Source organism: Drosophila ficusphila, unplaced genomic scaffold, assembly GCF_018152265.1.
Source record: "Drosophila ficusphila isolate 14025-0441.05 unplaced genomic scaffold, ASM1815226v1 contig_286, whole genome shotgun sequence".
Taxonomy (NCBI): Eukaryota; Metazoa; Arthropoda; class Insecta; order Diptera; family Drosophilidae; genus Drosophila; species Drosophila ficusphila.
The window spans coordinates 8,310,204-8,322,740 of NW_025064189.1; the positions used below are offsets into that span (position 1 = coordinate 8,310,204).

General features: G+C 41.1%; 1 protein-coding gene across 1 annotated transcript in view; it reads right to left on the bottom strand.

Annotated features, from left to right (window-relative positions):
- The window catches only part of LOC108099085 (titin), a 68,307-nt gene that overhangs the window by 14,494 nt on the left and 41,276 nt on the right, over window positions 1-12,537 (bottom strand). The window contains 2 exon segments of the mRNA XM_043207817.1: window positions 49-1,636; window positions 9,211-9,573. Of these exon segments, the coding sequence (XP_043063752.1) occupies window positions 49-1,636; window positions 9,211-9,573 (1,951 nt within the window).

Genomic DNA, 12,537 nt, shown 5'->3' on the forward strand with positions numbered 1-12,537 from the left:
CACCTTTGGGTAAATTCTCAAAAGTATAAACGAAGAGAAAATACTCACTCGGGCTCGATGACTTTCGTTGGTCTCGGGAGATTGAGACGACGCTGCTCATAACTTGGTTGTTCCCTGGGAACCTCGACATACAGCCTGGCCCGATTGGCCGTAGATCCAGCAATGTTCTGGGCGGTGCACTGGTACCATCCGGCGTCGGTGGCGCTGACACGCGGAATCTCCAGGCAGGTGGCTCCGCCATCGATGCCCACGAAGCGCTCGGCGGTGGACGAGATCTGGACGCCGTCCTTCTGCCAGGTGATGCGTGGCTGCGGAGTACCGATGGCATTGGCACTCATGGTGATGGGTTCGCCCTCGCGCACAGTCATGGTGCTGAAGCGTTGGACAAATTGTGGTGCGACAACCTGTTCCTTCTCCAGCACATTCAACTGTGCCTCGATGGCCACCTCACCGGCCTTGTTGCGGGCCAGGCATTGGACAGCTCCGGCATCCAGACGGGTCACGTTGGTGATCATCAGCGAGTGGCTGCCAGATTCGTTGACCAGAATCTTGTGCGAGGCATCGTCGCGGACTTGGCGGCCGTTGATCAGCCAGATGACCTCGGGATAGGGATTGCCGGTGACACGGCAATCGAACCTGGTCATGCGACCCTCGGTGATCTCGCGATCTCCAAAAGCCTTAGCAAACGCAGGAGGCAATGCCTTGCCCGCCTCCAACTGCTCGGCCATCACGTCGACTGGCTTCGGTTCGTAGGCGGATTCTGCGGCGGGTTCCACGGCCAACACGGCGGATGAAACCACGCAGCCCTGCAGATTCTCGGCGAGCAGAGTGTAATGACCGCCATCGCGAGCCGTGGCGTTCTTCACACGGAGCGTGGCCACTCCACTCGAGTAGGAGATCTCGTACTTCTGCGATGCCACCAAGCGCTGGCCATTGTGGAACCAGGTGAGCCGGGGCTTCGGGTTGGAGCCAACGCGGGCCGTGAAAACGGCATCGGATCCCTCGATCAGCTTGGAGCTGCGCGGCTTCTGCGAGATCTGCGGCGCCTGCGCAGGACCCTGGCTGCGGTCCAGCTCCTGGGAGAGCTGGGAGTCCTGCTCGTAGCCAGACCGACGGGTGATCGCCTCGCGGAAGGAGACCTCGCGCAGCAGTCGGTACTCGAAGGTATCCACACGGAACTCCTCCTCGATCGAGGTGAACGAATACCCGTTCGAGTAGATGTTCTTCTCCAGATTCTGGATCGGCTGCAGCGTGGGCATGGGTGCTCCCTCCGGCTGGATGTATACGCTGCAGATGGCCTCGCCGTATTGGTTGCGGGCCGTGCACGTGTACTCGCCCTCGTCCCCGGGTCCGATCTGGTTGATCAGCAGGGACACGTCGCCGGTGGCCTCGTTGTAGCTCATCCGGAACTTCTGCGACTCGAGAAGGGGTGCGCCTTTCCGGGTCCAGGTCACGAATGGCTTCGGGTTGCCACGCAGGCGTCCCTCGAACAGGGCGTTGCCGCCTTGGGCGAAGCGAGCGTTCTTGAAGATCTGCTCGAAGACGGGCGGCGAGATGTCGCCCTGGGCGTACACGTGTGTCAGCGAGGGCGGCACGTAGGCCCCTCCTCCGATGCTGCCACCATGAACTTGTTGCACTGCAAAATCAATTTGTGGAAAACATACTAATTAGGCACAGAAAGCTTTGGGATGCACAGGCATGATGAGGTCGATATGGCATTAGTTTAAAAATTTATTTTTTATAATTAAATGATTAAATACATTTTTCAAAATATTTTCAATGTCTATAGTACTTTATAACCTCGCACTCCATTAGAAGTTATGGAAAAGTTGCAGATTTTGGAACCGATACTGCTGCTTATAGTTAAAATAATTATCATTTCGAAAAATTTGAACTTAGTATTTAATTGTCTTTGATAATAAAATATAAACTTATAAATCGAACGGGCGTATCTAAACGGTATCTATTAAAGTAATTGATTGATTTTTTTTCCAAATGAAAATATTTGATTGACAAATTTCTCCAAGCTAATAAGAGAAATTGAATCCTAACTTAAAACTTTATTTTATTTCTTCGTAATAAATTTAAAAAGTCATAAATTATACAAATTTCAAACTTGTATGTAGCTTAGTATCCCAAAATCGTTTAAGTTTACTTATTTTTAACTTGGCACACGTTCGAAACTATTTATAATTGTCATCACACAAAAGCAAACACCTAGATATATTTTTGAACTCGTATTTGTACCTGTTTATTTAAAAATATATTTTCGTTTGTTTATCGATTAAATCCTTAAAGTGTGTCATTAACGTTACGTACATATAGGTTGATGACTTTCGGGACAGCTGATCAAAAGAAATGCGTGAGGTAAACAAATTTAGAAATCAGCTGATGGCTCTCTCTGTTGTCCTCTTTCATTTCTCTTTTTCTATTTTCTCCCAAAAGCTTCGGGTGATCATCTTCGTGACTTGTCTTCGTGTTTTTGTATAAGAGAATCCCGAGGTTGATATTCTCTCAATTCTCTTCAACACATGATCGTCAAAAAAATGTAAACAAATTGCTGGGTATACTCTTATACGGATTATATATAGTATCGGTATATGTATGTCAGTGCAGTCGTGGGAGATGAATAGATAAACTTAAAAATAGACCGCGTTTAAAGATGTTTTCATCAATCAAGATTTAGATGATGAAACATAAGTTGACACATAAATGTTTTTGTAGTTGAATAGGATGTTTTTCACAATGTTTGAGAACAAAATTTATTTTTGGTTTTTCAAAAGTTTATTGGTGACACATGTGTTGACAGATAAAAAAGTATATGTATCTATAATTACGATTTAATCCTTTGTGGATTTTTAATTTTCTACTTAAATTTTTTCTGACTCAACAGATTAATCATGAAAAATTGAATAAATATACATTTTTAAAAGAACCTTCTTTTTAGAGTCACAATTGTTTATTCTATATTGTGTTACTCTAAACTCAAATTACAGTCTACAATAAGATTTTCTTACGACGAAAACAAACCTTGATATACAAACAAATTTTGATATACCAAAAACTAAGAGTAATGGAACCTTTCGCAGTAATTATTTTATTGAACACAACGAGGATTATTTTGCAAACATTAAATTGTTGAAAAAACAAAATCGCTTCAGAAAAGTTGTAATTCAACAGAATGAAAAACATCTGGTGATATCAGCTTACATTCGTTTTAAGCAATTTAACCAATGTTCACTTTAACGGATTTAATTCGATTAAACAATTCTGTATTAAATTATCTATTTTAAAATTAATATGTAATTCGGGGGGGACGGTGGCCCAGCAGGTAGAGCGCTGGCCACCGGTCCGAAGGCCCGGGTTCGAGTCCCAGGCTCCTCGAGAAAAAGAAACGGTCTCTTTCTCCAAATCTCCACCACTTTTATGCTCTATCGTTCTCTTCACATTAGTAACAAATTTCGGCTCCCCGGACCCGCACACCCCCTCGTCCACGTTACTATGGACCCAACAATAGAACTTTTCGTCACTCCTAGATGGCGCCAGGTGGCAACCCCACTGCTAGGATAAGTCGCTACTGGCTTATCACCAGTACGATCGAAAACCAAAGATAAATGAATCCTCTTCAAAAACTGTAGAGGCTCTATGCTCCCGAGTGGAGTTAAAGAATGTAATTCTATATTAGGTAAAGGGTTGAATTTTTTTAAGAAGCTCTACTATGAAAAGTTGTTTATTTAAAATATACAAAAGTTTATATAAAACCTTATGATTTTTATGAAGACTAAACAAATCTAGATATTTTTGGTAATTGAAAAGGTTACTTTAATATTAAATTTTTTTTTTTAATTTTATTAAAAAAAATTGTTAAAAAACTAGTGAACCAACTGCAAACGTTTACTTAAACTTTTTTTGTCTTACTTCTAACCTTTATTAGTTGACCTGATTGTATTTAATAGTTTCAATGTAAGTTTAATACCTTCATTAAACAAATAGATATGTGCTTTAATTTCAGTAGAGATTTTAAAGTCTATTTGGCAAGCAAGTAATGATTTCAAGGCCATTGAAGCGAAACGGCAAGCAGGGCGATGATGAAAGGCTTTGTCCTAGATCCCTCGGCCAATCAGCGGAAATTGCTTGGGGACAGTGGGGATTCTAAATCCACGGTGTGAATCCCACCGAGCCCAGCGAACTTCCCCAGTGATTGGTCGCCCCCGCAGGGGGACCTCCAAGGACACAGGTGACGAAATCGAGAACATTAACTGACCTTGCCGCTGGGTGGTAAATTGGCTGCGCTGGACATGCTGCTCGGTGCGGCTAATCCTTTGCTGCTGGTGCTGCTCCTGGCTGGAGTGGGAGTACTCCTGGGTGGAGTACTGCTGCACCTGCTGCTGCTGCTGCTGGTTTTGCTGCTGCTGGTACGGGTTCGGATTTTGTCGTTGCATTTTGCTGCGTTATATATCACTATATATCATTTAAAATGACAACCAAATCGTTGCAGAATGAACTGCACAGTAGAACTATACACCTCGCGATCACTCTTTCTTTGATTTGCTTCTTCACTTGATATACTTCTATATATATTTATCTCTCTTTGGTCGCTTCTTAAAATTGCTGAAATTAAAAATGATTTTCCACTATGATTCGCGAACGAATATACACTTTGGCAAACATTAATTTTCATTTTGTGGCTTTGGTATCTTTGATATATTTTTATGTTTGCCTGTCACAAATTGTGTTTAATGGCTTTGCATTTTCTTTTTCTACACACGAGTTTATATAAATGAGGCAAGATCAGAGATCTTCGCATGATGATCAGAATCACCCATCCTTCTTCATATTCATTTTTATATTCTTTGCCTGTGACTAACTATTTTTAGCCTCGAGAATATTTCACTGCGACACACAGATACGCACTCACACACACTCTCTATCACACACATACACACACACACAGACAAAAACACAGTCGGTGGTAGCTTCTTATTTTTCACGGGGCTATTAATAAACATTTTTCTGGTTCTCCTATAGGAAAACCTTGCGTTGGCCCAATGATCTCTGTTCGAGAATTTTCACATTTTCCAGTCACTATTTTGGCTGTTCCAGTCGGTAATCCTTGCCAGGATCAGCCAGAATAGTGCACATTCACACACATTGCAGGAGCGCATATCCATGTCCTTTTAATATGTGCAGGTTCGACTATATATATAGAGCGCTTGATATCTGTTTGCACACGATTTCACAGTCCATTCGTTGAATTGGGTGCGGACCCACGAAGTGGAGCCACCGAATCACCGATCCAATACGATCCGAATCGGAATCGGAATCGGAATCCGAAACGAAGCACCCGATCGGGTGATATTTTTAGATATTTAGCGCACTGAAAAATTCTTTCGGCATTTTTCTCAAAGTGGTTTCGTAACCAGGGAAAATTTTCATGAACACTTTTTCGATCACTATTCCTTCAGGATTTGCTTAATTTTCACACTTTATATCGATCCTTACTCGAAATTGCGATATCCTTTCGACGTTGTATATATATTTGCGTGTGTGCGCGACTCTAGGCGAACGAAATGGCTGCGAACGTATACATATATCTGTACCGTGTGGTGCGTTTAGATATAGATATATGTATATTCTTTTAAAAAATATCTATTTTCAAACTGTTTCAAGTCATAATCCCCGAGACTGAAACCAAGACGTCGATCGTTTGTGAGGTGCGAGCGAAGAATGACAAAATCTCGAGGAGAATGCGATCAAGTAGCTGTGCCTGCACAGCCGATCCCCACCCGATTTCACACGATTCCAAACGATCTCCCACCGAGAGAGATGTGGAGTATCCGACGATGGACGACTGTGCTCCACATGAGATATTTTTGCATTTTCCTCGGACCCATCTGCGTGTTGTTGTTGTGGGAAAATAGTTTCCGAGCGATAAATGCATTACACAGTACTGGGGGGGCATATAGGTTTTTGGTTCCATTCCGATTTTGAATACGTTTTGCAAGTGTTGTGATTAAAAGGTATTTTTAATAGAATACATAACTTATTAGGGTTTCATCCATTGTAACATGTGCAATCAACAAAATCGATGATACTGTATCTTTGTCCATTGATTATATTTAGTAATTAAATGTTATGAAGCGAAAAGTAATCATTTTTATATGATGAACTTTAGCCAAAATAAATTAGGGAGAGGTTTTTGGCCTGGTAATCTACAAGTTTAATACACAAAGATTTTCCCCAGGAGACTGAGTAATTTGCTTTGGATCGCTAAAGAGAGAGATTTCTATGGGGAGTCTTGGCTTCTCTCGTCGGGCCTTTGAAAAGTGTTCGGGTTTTGAGTAAGTTGGCTAAAAATATATGGCGATTTATTTTTGACACGTATTTTTCAACATTGTGTGCACGAAATCGAAGAAAAAGAAGCCATCCTTGAGAAATTCTAGATACTGTAGGAGTCAAATGCATACACACGGCACAGATCCGTATCTATCGATTCTGGAATCTAAAGATCCATTCCATATGTTGCCCTCTCTTTCGAAAAACCGAAGGAAATATCCATCAGAGTTGGTCTTAAACAAATAAATAAGATACCAGTTGCAATCAAATCTCAGAATTATACGTTGCACAATATATTTAAAGGCTAATGGTAGCTATGCCTCGGGCTTTTTTCACATTTTCCACATAATTTATTTTATTTGTCTAAAATTAAAGGCACACAGATGTATAGATATGTATAAAATTTGGCTCGCCCGCCCGTTTGATACATATAACTTGATTATTCATTTTGTCTCTTAATCATCAGCATAGAGATGTGTTTCAGTGACCAATTGGCAAAAATGTCGCAACTTTCTATTTCTTTTTAGCCATTTCAGAAAAGCTCAAACAAATTGCACCTAAAACGTCAGTTGGTTTTGGCCTTTTATGGCGAGGAGTGGCCCCAAGGCAGTCACTATAATGCTTTTTACGGCAACCCGGTTTGCAATGGTCATGCAATATTGTTTTTTATTGTGCACAAATTAATTGTTAACATGGCGAGTAGTAGTAACAGCAGCACAGCAGTAACAGAATCATTAAATTACAAACTCGGCGAAGTTGATTCTAGGCAGCCAGGCGCAGCGACAGCACAGTTTCGACTGTCACCGTCCAGATACAAATGTATCTACAACCATTAGAGTGCCTCGGCCAGAGATAAGCCAAGAAGCAGGGAACACGCACCGCGTCTAGCTTTCCTCTGGCCGAGACATCCACTAAAACAACAACAGGAGTAACAGTTAGCCGGTTCTGCAAGGCAGATTGCAAAGACGGTTTGCGTTTGTTGTTAGCGATGCGCTACGAAAATAATATTGCACAGTGGAAAAAATAAATTCAATTACATGGTCGATCAATTACTACGATATGGTGTACTAAAAATTAATTTAAAAGATCACTTGGCATAATAGAAAAGTGAAAAATAATTAAAATTGATGTTCTTGATTTTGTATATTTCCAAATTTATTTAAAGTATATTTCATTTTGGGATTATCCAACCCATATACCATCAGTATTCTTGCAGATATTGAATAAAAAATGATGGTAGAGATTGGCTTGAATTTGTAATAATTTATTGTAGATAGGCAACAGCCAGTTTCATCTTGGACCAAGTTTCTCCCAGTCTACAGCTCTTCCCAAGCATTTGCTTGACAGCTGTCTGTAAGATTACCAGCACTTATCTTTCTGGCCAGGCTGAGGCTGCCCTGTATCTTATCGCAGATGCTTTGTGCAAAAATATTCGCCCAATTATGTCACGGCCCGGGAATGTGCTAACAAACACAACACGTACACAGGAAAACATTTCTCTTCTCTTTAATTAGTATTATTAATGGTTTAGTACACATAGTAAGGCAACTGAAGGTTAGGTTCATTTTTAGTTTTTGCTCAAGAATTAGTTTGGCTTCTCCCAGCTCTCGAACTCGGGCGATGCATTCAATTTACTGCAAACAAGAAGAATAATTCGGGTTCGATTAACGATCGTTCAGAAGACAAGATCGACAGGATGGAACAGATGCTGGATGAGTTGACACTTGAGTGTTGGAAGCAGGCAACATGCAACATGCAACAGGCAGCGAGATGATAGACTTATCTTGAGATCGTGTATGTGAATGCGAATGCCGCCCCACAAGTTGCTGAGCTGGCGACCCCAAGCCAAGCCAATCCCATCTTGAAGTTATAAATACACTGCACTCTTTTATTGTTTTGTGTTTCGCCCAGATGTAATGAGTCGCGTAAGCAGATCTGCACTGTCAGAGTCTCGTTTTGGCATCGAATTTCGCGACCATTGCAGCCAGTCTCAATCTCAATCTCTATCTCAATCCCAAGTCCCAGTCCCGGTCTTGGGCCCCCACCATTCAGCAAAACCATAAAACCGAAACGGAACGTCGACAACTACGATGTTGTGGCGACTGCGCCCCAAGAGCACTGCATGCCAAGCGGCAATTTAGGTATAAAATGTCCAAATGTGGTCGAGGTAATCCCTCCAAGCGGGTGTCATAACTACATAATGTTTTTACTTTAATTTTATCAGAATTCACTTTTCTAGTTCATTTTAAATTCTGATGCCAACATAAAAAATTTTAAATTAGCTTTATATACTATTAGACACTGTATCCTATTTTAATATTTCGTAATTTGTATGAAAAATAAACAAGTTATTCCCCAGTATAAAATATTTAAACAAAATTTATAAACGAAAAATCTTCCCAAAAATCTTTAAAAAAATAGTTATTAAACAATTTAAAGTGTACCTGATCTTCGACTCTTTTTCTAAATTTCTTCTTCCACTCTTTCATATCAATTGTTTATAAAATTAGACACACGAGTCGCTGTCGAAGTCTCCATCCCCCAGAGCCGCTATATACTCGAACTGTCGAACCTCCCTTTCTGGTTAATGAAAGTTGGCAATGTGGTGCAGAGCGGTGGCTGTAATCTATATTTAGTGATTTTACATGCGGTACCTCAAAGATATTCGAAAAATGTGTGTATGGATTGCGTGACATGGCTAATGGATGCGAGATTGAGAGATCGAGACTGCCCATTTTGTAGTTAGCAATTTTCCATATCGCTTCAGGATCAAAATGATGCATTTAGCCCGTGATTAATTATGGATTTATTATGAAGACCACATTAAATGTATACCGAACGGAAAATGGCATTGAAATGGTGGGTTTTGTTTACCTGTTTGCTCACGGAGCTGCGGCTCCTGGCTGAAATCCGAAATGGACACGGTCTTGGTGCTCACGTAACTAATGGACTCGATCGTGGTCTCCCACTTTTGGAACGTGTTGATGGTGTCGCTTCGCAGAGCTCGACTCGACTGGGAATGACTGTTGTTCCTCAAGGGCGTCGAGGAGCGCAGTGACATGGTCGATGTGGCCGAACCCATGAACGAACTGGTCGGCGAACTGGTCGACGAGGAGGAGAACGAAGCCGATTTGCGCAAAGGCGTTTTATTGACGCCATTATCCAGGGGCTGCTTAGGGGTCTCCGGCGCCGGTTCCTCTTCGGTTATTAGCAGGCTATCCGTTTGAGTGCCCTGATCTGCAGATATGTACAGTAAGAGAAATATTTGTGGATTGCATTAGTTTGTGATTTTAATATCAGCTTGATTTTTGAGTCTCATAGTCTTCATAGATTTTACAATAACTTAAACCTTACACTGGGTAACTTTTATTTAATCGGTAACCAAATATCTAAAGATTGTTTGGGCACCACTTATTTCAGTGGGTTATCATATTTCATAGAGCTTTTAGCTATTTTCTTTGTGTAGAAAAGAGAAAGAGTTTGTGCGAATTAGAAACACGGAAACGATTGGGATTCGGATTTTATAGCTGCACTGCTGCGTTTTTATATTCCTTTACAATTAGCTGAGAACAATTAAATTCTATCGCCTCTTTCGCAATTAGAGGAATTTGTGTTTATGCTAAAAGTTGGCCCCGATTTTCCGCAGAACAGAATTCACTGCACATTTTCAACACACCAAGTTGTCTATTGTCTGCGTTTGTTCGCTGTTTAGTTTGCTAATTTATTGCGTGCGTATAAATAAATAAGTTGCCAAGATTCCTTGCGCCTTGCGATAGAGTGACTGACTCGGACAGGGTCACCAACGCGTGGCAGGACGGATGTTTCGGATCGCGTTCCCAAACCCATTCCTCAGATGAGGCTGCCTGTCATCTGGGATTATGCAACCGAGTTCGCGGCTCTTTCAAGGCGCCAGTCTTTCAGTTTGTTGCGCCCAATTAAATTAAATCTATGCATATAGACATCAGAATGTTTTCATGTTTGCACAAATGTTGGGCGAACTGAAGTGCTAAATACTTTTGGCCAACATCTGCGCAGTTCTGGGCCAATTCCTTTGCTTCTCGCACTGCTGTAGGTTTATTACATTTCTCTGCTGACCGTGGGTGTGAGGAAAACAATTTTATGGGGCTCCCAACTACTTTATAGTATCGGATTCGAATGCCTTTGGCTCCTATCCAGTTTATAAACATATACACTTGGTTAAATGTACCTATAGATTGTCGTGGCAGCCCAAAAATTCGATAGAACTCAAAGCGGAAATAGTCTTATTAAAATTTATATGAGCCAAGTGCGCCGGCCATGCAAGATTATCTGCCAGAAAATATAAATTATATAAAACAAATATCTATATTTCTGCTGTACGGCGTAGTTAGCCGAAGGAACAGTTTAGTTAAAAGCTCATTAAGTCCCCAATGATCTTTAAAGTCCTTAATTATTTTGCATTTATTTAAAGTGCGACCACGCCTTTGCCGTGTTGACCAATCTAATATAATATCATAATAAACCACTCAACTGGATCCCACAGAAAGACCTATTTAATGGATCACCAAAATGTTTCCTCATCCACAGAACTCTGAAGAAAACAAAGAAAATCTGAGAAAATATGAACGAATATTTAAAGTGGCAAAGGAAAACTGTGTTGTGTGTGTGGTTTGTGACTTGTTGCGCTGAGTTCATCTGCTATTTTAAGAAAATTACCCAATTAATTTAGAAAAACACAGAGAGCAGGGAAAAAACCATAACGCGAATGTTTGTATAGCTGCGGAAGAGACTCATCGAAAAAAAATGTAGATGGGACACTTTCGTGGTCAAATGGTAGCACACATTTTGGCACATTCTGCCAAAAATCCAGGCAGTTCGAATCGTATTCACGCAGGGGCAATGTTTGGCTTTGGGTATTGGAATCTGGTGAAATAACATTTACTATATCGCCCTGGCAAAACATTCGCCACATTGTGTTTGCTCTAAGCGAGTTAAAATTTGCAAACGCACCAAATAAAAAAGAAAAAATATAAAAAAGAAAAGCAACGAATTATACTATACAGGCCGGACACGGTCCGAATATTTTAGTTTCGCATTGAAAAACGCCACACGCGAAATGTTTCATATTTTTTGCGTTAAATTTTATTTTGGCATATTTTCATAATATATCTGGCAGCGTTTTATCGGTGCGGGAAGCAATTTTATGAATCATTAAGGTGCAAGCGCTGGCCATATGTTTGCATTCAGAATCCGAATTCAATGAAATTGCCACGCCATTATACTTTCGTAAGCGATGCACTAAACACTGGCCAAGGTGCTGCAAATGAGTCAGAGTGCTTGCATTTGGCCCGTGAGTAGGCTTTAATTTGTTTCTTGGACTGCTGCCTAATGACTCGATCACTTTGGCCAGGCACTAAGCACACAATTAGAATTGGCAGATTGGCAGGCGAGGACCTTGAACCAACCAAAACCAGCACACCCACCCACCCACTGATACTAATTATCGACAGAAGTGTGTCCTAAGTACCAAAGTAATTGGGATACTTTGACGAGGTGTTGCTCAGTTTGGCTATTTTATATGCCAAAATTACTGTGTTAACAAATTGTACTTCTTCAATATTACAAACTTTGTTCCCAAATGTTTTATGTAAAACGACGTAATTATCAAATGACACTAAAACCGTTCTTTGTTCAATTGCTTAATAAATTTGTAAGCATATTAAAACGAGGTGCAGCTAGTTTTAGTAAACGATTTAGCTTGTTTCTGTAAGATATTCTACTAGCGGGCAGCACTGCCGGTGATGTGGGTTTGGTGTCAGTGTCAAGGACTCTCGAAGACCTACATACTGGGCCCATGTGTACCCATTGCCTTGACAGCCGAGAGTGTTTATGTCTGGCCTGTCCGAGTATCTTCGCTGCCCCTTTGTCTCTTTTAAATTTTTTCGCATTTTGCGCGTTCTACTCGCCGTTGATTCTTGGCAAGCTATCGCGACATAATAGAAAATGCCGAGAAAATTAGATAAATAAACATTGCCGAAAAGCAAATAAATCATCGATGAGCACCAAAGCGAAACTTAGTCGGAACGTCAGCCGCCCACATTTCATTCCACACAAATCCAAACATTTGTTTAACCGATGCCTCTTGAATTTTTTGAATTATCTGACCTGATTTTGAAAGTAGTTTTTTGGCCTAGTTAATATATACTATTTAAACGGCAATGA